The following is a 7,129-nucleotide window of genomic DNA, read 5'->3' as shown; positions in this document are numbered from 1 at the left end:
ATACTGTTCGTTATTTCCATATCCTTCTCTAAATTCTAATTATTACATAATTTCTAAAAATATCTTTATATAATTTCTCAGTCACTCCATGGCTAAGAGATGGAATAAACAGAAACTGGTTAAATTTCAAAAGCCAGAATAATCAAAATATATATTTCAATAATATTTGTAATAAAAATATATTACTAACTAAAGTTAAAATGGCTCATCTAATTGACTCAGGCTATTTTGAATTAAATTGAAACAGTCAACGTAAACAAAATCAACTAAAACTGTTGAACAGTTATAATTATACGAGAATGTATTTTTTTTTAAATTTCAAAATCAATCTTCAAAATTTTGATTTCAATTGAACAAATATTAGTATTCATTCAACACTACAAACATTCAATTTATGGAACATATAATTGGGAAGAAGCACTAGAATGTATCAAAATAGTTGCAATATATTTACATGTAATGTACAACATTCAAACGATGTCAAATAACAAGTAAAAATATAAAATTCTTTATAAATCAATCTAGAACTGAATTTGAGTTCGATGTAAAATTTATTTTACACACACATATACAGCGCAAGTTTTAATGAGTAATATTATGAATTCGGATCTCTATTTCTAGGCTGTAATGCAGCTGATTTTATTTCTTTGATATCTGACATCATTGACCTCAGCATTTCACGGTCACTTTCCATTTTAATATTTTCTATAATAGCCTTTTTATTTTCTTCTTTCATAGTCAGTTTTTGAATGTATTTAAGATCATCCAGGTACGTCTTTCCTGTGAAGGTTTCCAGTCTTTGGCAGACATCTGACATCATTGACCACGTGTCATCAAATTCTGTCTGAGGGGTGGAGGCAGAGCTCACATGCGCAGTCAATCTATTTGGTATTGACCTGATTCTCTCAATATCGTCAGCCACAGTCACCTCTTCTGCTGCTGGCTCTTTTCCCCATTCTTCTTTTGTTGGTTTTGGGATAGTTAAACAAATGTTTCTTATCATCTTGAAGTAAATAGATCTTCTTGGTCTGGGTTCAATTTCAGATCTCTTCTCTTTTTGATTGATAACAATTTCACCTTGTACTCAATATCAGATGCAGGTATTTCTGATTTTAGAACACCCCTGTATGCTTTAATTAACACATCGTTTGTACACATAAATCTAAGTCTTCTACAGAGCATTCTATAAATTCTCAATTTGTAACAACTTCATTAGGCTGATCATTGTTTCTTATTTTTGAAGAGTTGACTTGATTGTGTCCAAAATTTCTTGCATTTTAGCGACATTTTTTATAATCTCATCGTTATCTTCCTTTCTCAAGGTCAGATTTTTAATCTCATTAAGTTTATCCAAGTACTTCTTTCCAGTGAAGGTTTCTAGTCTTTGGCAGATATCTGACATCGTCGACCAAGTGTCATCGAATTCTGTCTTAGGGATTGAGGCTGAACTCACATGTGCAGTCAATCTATTTCGTATTGACCTAATTCTCTCAATATCGTCTCCTACAGTCATTTCTCCTACTGCCGGCTCTTTTCCCCATTTTCCTTTTGTTGGTTTTGGGATAGTTAAACAAATGTTTCTTATCATCTTGTAGGTTAATGAAATATCAAAGTCCTTATATCCAGAATTCTTTGCTTTTTTCAACAGATCTTCTTGGTCTGTGTTCAACTTCAGATCTCTTCTCTTTTCGGTTGATAATGAATTCACCTTGTTCTCAATATAGCAGGGAGGTACTTCTGATTCAAGAATATCTCGGTATGCCTTATTCAACACATCGTTTGTTGCCATTCCAAGTTTTGCAAACCTAGTTCTACCATCAAGCTCTTGTGCAGAGGCCATTTGGCTGCTTGAATCACCCAACTTTCTCTGAAAGCAGATAACGATAATAATACTTTTAAGGCCATCTTAGCAGAAATATGAAGTTAAAAGATAATTTTCATTCTAAAGAATAAATTAATGTCTGGCTAATATGAGGGTTTTCCCAGAAAAAAGCAAACATTTTCAATATTTGTTGTTTCATTATAAAGTTAAGATTTGGTAAACATGTACTTCATAATCAACATTTGCTACAGTGTATATAATTCACAAAAATTTCAATATCTCTGTAAATGACATTTTTATCTTCGATCAATGAACCAGGAAACATTGATCTTTAACAAAAATTGCTCAAAGCATGACTTTTTTTGATACTGCATTTGATTTTCTTTTAGTTATACATTTCTCCCCTTCACAAAAGCTGCAGTTAAAAAATAAATCAAGGAATCGTTAAAAAATTTTAATAGACAATTTTTCCAATCAATAAGCTGAATGCTGGCATAGTAAGCGGCAATCTCCACTTATGACGTCCGGCTTTATACCTTTTTGTCATTTTTGTAGGTCTATTAAACGTTTATTCATTGTATGACTAAATAAATGAATGCTTATTCATTGTATGACTAGTTCATCAATCTTTGAAACTCTTTTACTATGTACAAACCAGATTTCAATACATCTATTTGTGTCATGCCATGGTTTCCAGCTTCTTTCCCGTATAAACAAGGGTAATATCCCAGTCCACACATCACTGAGTGAGAATTTGGGGGTTTCTACCACCCTACCCAGGGCGTAATGTGAGGGCCTGGATTTAAACAATTGTGGGGATACATCTAAACAAGAGGCCCAAGGGCCTTGAATCGTTCTTCTGATAATTTGTACAACCTATCACTTGTATTTGAAGCCTCTAACCCTAAGTATCCTATTAAAGACCCAAGTTGCATCACCTGACAAAGTTTAATGATTCTTAGCCAATTAGAACTTATTTTTGGTCTACTGGAAATCACAAAATGCATCAAGTGACAAAGTTTGATAATTCTAAGCCAATAAATACCTGAGATATTCAAAAGAAGGTCACTGTGACTAACTCTTTGGTCAACATTCTCAGAAAACCTAAGTTCCATCAACTGACAAAGTTTGATGATTCTTAACTAATAAGTACCAGAGATACTTAATTATAGCCATAAAATGTCGAAAGTAGGTCATTGTGTCCTACATTTTGGTTGACATTTTTTAGAGTCCCAAGATGCATCTGCTGACCAAGTTTGATAATTCTAAGCCAATAAATACCTGAAATATTCAAAAGTAGGTCGACATTCTCCGAAAATCCATGATGCATCAACTGACAAAGTATGATGATTTTATATCGATAAGTACTAGAGATACATAAATATAGCCATAAAATGTCAAAAAATAGGTCACTGTGATCTACTTTTTGGTCAACATTCTCTGAAAACCCAAGATGCATCAACTGACAAAGTTTGATGATTCTAAGCCAATAAGTGCCGGATATATTTAAATATAGCCATAAAATGTCAAAAAGTAGGTCACTGTGACATAATTTTTGGTCGACAATCTCCGAAAATCCAAGATGCACCAACTGACAAAGTTTGATGATTCTAAGTCAGTAAGTACTGGAGAATACTTAAATATAGCCATAAAATGTTGAAAGTAGGTCATCGTATCCTACATTTTTTGGTTGACATTTTTTAGAGTCCCAAGATGCATCTGCTGACCAAGTTTGATAATTCTAAGCGATAAATACCTGAGATATTCAAAAGTAGGTCACCATAACCTACTTTTTGGTCGAAATTCTCCGAAAACCAAAGATGCATCAACTGACAAAATATGATGATTCTAAACCAATAAGTACTAGAGAAATATAAATATGGCCATAAAATGTCAAAAAGTAGGTCACTGTGACATACATGTACTTTTTGGTCGACATTCTCTGAAAACCTAAGATGCATCAACTGACAAAGTTTGATGATTCTAAGCCAATAAGTGCCGGAAAATTTAAATATAGCCATAAAATGTCGAAAATATCCTAATCCTTGTATGTAAGTTTGGTGAAAATCTGCCCGGTGGTTCTGGAGAAGAAGATTTTTTAGCAACAAGTGCTTTTTGTTTTGTTTTCCTGATTATCTCCCCTTGATTCAGGGTCCCAACCCTTATTTTAGTATAAAAGGTAGCCCTTGGGCCAAGGATACCCTGTGACAAATTTGACACTGATTGGCCAAGGGGTTCTTGAGTTATGGCCCATATTCTAAAAAGTTAACGCACACCGCACACCGCACAAATGGCCAAAGCATTAGCATTTTGAGCTATAAATCATTATTGCTTAGACATTCTTTCAAAAATATTTGTTATTTTTGCCATCCCTTATGTCATTATATGAACACTGCTCAAGAATGCCTTCATATCAACTGTTGTTTTGTTATTTTTGAAAAAAGACAATTTGTAAAGATTTTTGTTTTCTTAAAGTTTGACTCCCAATTTTGACCGTATTCTACGCCTCTGTGAACTTTCAAAATAAAAGAAATGTTTGACTAGGTAACAGTTCCAAATATTTGATAAAATGTATTAGATTCAACATGTTGCAATTTAAAAAGGTCAAATACATGAAGAATAGATACTGCTATTAAGTTTACATTGATATTGAAAGATGAAACGAAATGTTCAATGCACACAGTCTGAAAAATAATCTTAAAGATTTGAGAAAATTATCTTATGGGTATTCTGTTATTTAACAAACCCACCTGTTTTTAAACAGTCTTTCCGAGTGAAATTAACTTCCATTGTAAACAATGAATGCTAGAAAATGATTTACATTGTGTACCACTAGAAAGTCCTAATTCTTTCCATATAATATTCATGTTCATTTGTTTGTGACATTGCTCTTGTCCAAAAAGACCTTTAAAGTTATCAAGTCAGGATTTTTCTTTCAGTTCGTATTAAAATGATGTCGTTTTGCATTTTCTATGTATTTTTGTAATAAATACTAGCCTAAGTGTAGATAAAATTTTGCAAGAAAAAACAAACATATGTAAACATTGACCACTTTGAACCCATTCATTTGTGAAGAGGTGGGTTGTAATATGTTATACATATGTAATTACCTTCTCCCAGAAGCCTAGGGTCTTTTGAACATTTATCACGTGTTTTCTCTGAAGTTGGCACTTGCACTGCGTTTCTTCAGCTTTGATTTCGGACAGCTCACTTTCAAGAGTGAAAGATAAATCTTTCTCATCACAAATAATGTTTTGGCATTTGAATCCTTTATGGAAAATGTTTGTGCCAATAAATGTTTCTGTCAACTTTTTTATGGCATTTTGAATAGAGTCTCCAATTTCATTTGATACCTCTCTATCTATAGCCAATGGTCTGATTCGCAACACTTGTAACTGAATATCATCGTTACATATGCCAACAACAACAGTGTGTTCATTGTGATCAAACACTGCTGCTGTTTGATAAAGACATAGACTTCCTTCATGATCTTCATCTGTTGAAACTTTCCATCTTAGAAAACCCATGCAGTATGCTACCAGTCTGTAGAACACAAACATGGCAAAAGAAGTGAAATGATAGCACAAAATGGAGGAGCATTCCCATTTATCTTCACAAAAGTTGGCTAGAAACTGCTTTTTGTTCATGCACGGAACATACCATGACATGCCACCTTCTGATACAGCCCCAGAGGGCTCCAAAGGTACCAGCATTTGAAGCTTCTCCATGTAAGACATAATTTCATTTTTGTGTTTCAAGTAAAGTGGTTCTTCTTTCCATAGTGCATTTACCACTTTATCTTTAAGTTCCCCTGTTTTGTTGAAGGACTTCCACTCTTTGATTAATCTTGTTTTGCAGTCTTTGTTAATGTGGTTTTTATCAGCAATAATCTTACTGAAAGCTTTAGCAAACCACTGAATGTCAAGTACTGCATGTTCCCTCAATTTCTCATCTTGAAAATGCAAAATGATACCATTGTCATGGAAACACTTTAGAAACATAGACATTTCCTCATCACTTTTAATTTGGTATGCATCAGGAAGGGATGAGTTGAGCCTCCAAATTTCTGCAAGGGACAAAACCTTCCAGGCCCCTTCATATAATAACTGCTCCATTAGAGCCCACGAAGATGGAATTTCAATTTTTGTATTGATCACGACTGTAAATAGTTCAACAATGGACTTTTTCATTGATTCAAGCTTTGTCTTTGTTTCCTCATTTAGTTCAACTAGACCCACAGCATAATCACGATCATTCAGAGACTCACTTAACCAATCTCTGTCCTCATCTGGTACAGCATTCCAGAAGTCTTCAAAGTACTTCTCTATTTCCTGAAGAAGTAAACAAATAGTTTAACAATACTACACGAGGCCCATAAGATACAAAGCTTACCTTAAAGTCTTATTGGCCTATGAGTTGTTCTAAACTATAATATAAAAAATATATTTTTATACTTCTAAATATTTCTCATCCAATATAATGGCTATTTACTAGCTCTAAACGGTTCACTTTGCTCAAAGGATCATAACCTAACCATACTAATAAAAGTTACCTTGAATCAACACTTCCTGAGGATGCCTCTTATTTTTAATCTGACTAACATGGTCAAGCTGCTTTGCAGAAGGTAACATGCATAGAGTGAAAATTGCTCCATAATGTTGGTTTTATCATGCTTATTCAGATGATATAAACTTTAAAGAAAAAAATCAAATGCAGCATTGTTAATGTTACAGAAAGGGTTGGTTCCCAATTTATATGGGAAATGCTTATGATAATACTGTATCACAAAAAACAATGTTATGATTTTATATTGACAATCAATCATGGCTTTGTTATTCTTGTGAAGAATTTGAACTAGTTTTCAGCTCACCTGAGCCGAAGGCTCAAGTGAGCTTTTCTGATCACATTTTGTCCATCGTCCTCCGTCCGTCCGTCTGTCTGTCTGTCCGTCTGTAAACTTTTCACATTTTCGACTTCTTCTCAAGAAGCACTGGGCCAAATTTGACCACATTTGGTACCAAGCATCCTTGGGTGAAGGGGAATTTAAATTGTTAAAATAAAGGGCCAAGTTCCATCACAAGGGGAGATTATCAAGAAAAGACAAAAATAGGGTGGGGTCATTAAAATATCTTCTTTTCAAGAACCACTGGGCCACAAAAGCTGAAACTTATATAGAAGCATCCTGGTATAGTGTAGATTCTAAATTTTTTAAATCATGACCCCTGGGGGAGGGGCGGGGCCACAATGGGGAATCAAAGTTTTACATAGAAATACATAGGAAACATCTTTGAATATCTTCTCAAGAAC

General features: G+C 33.8%; 1 protein-coding gene across 1 annotated transcript; it reads right to left on the bottom strand.

The window, feature by feature from the left end:
• Positions 1-1,018: 1,018 nt before the first annotated feature.
• LOC134280599 (uncharacterized) lies at positions 1,019-6,178 on the bottom strand. Its single transcript, XM_062763046.1, has 2 exons — positions 4,933-6,178; positions 1,019-1,867 (listed from the first exon to the last, which is right to left on the bottom strand). Exons 1-2 carry the CDS (start codon positions 6,010-6,012, stop codon positions 1,232-1,234), a joined length of 1,716 nt encoding a protein of 571 aa, XP_062619030.1. The 5' UTR covers positions 6,013-6,178; the 3' UTR covers positions 1,019-1,231.
• Between the last annotated feature and the right edge of the window lie 951 nt (positions 6,179-7,129).

This window comes from Saccostrea cucullata, unplaced genomic scaffold (assembly GCF_032062105.1).
Source record: "Saccostrea cucullata isolate Sc308-1 unplaced genomic scaffold, CSIRO_AGI_Scuc_v1 ctg15416, whole genome shotgun sequence".
NCBI lineage: Eukaryota > Metazoa > Mollusca > Bivalvia > Ostreida > Ostreidae > Saccostrea > Saccostrea cuccullata.
Note: the sequence above shows the minus strand (reverse complement) of the source record. Positions and strands in the feature narration are given on the sequence as shown.

Excerpts from the sequence above, each read along its gene's own strand:
- LOC134280599 (XM_062763046.1), bottom strand. The coding sequence starts at position 6,012 with ATGAAAAAGTCCATTGTTGAACTATTTACAGTCGTGATCAATACAAAA. Across the intron at positions 1,868-4,932 it reads CCCTAGGCTTCTGGGAGAAG|AGAAAGTTGGGTGATTCAAG; the intron begins GTAATTACATAT and ends ATCTGCTTTCAG.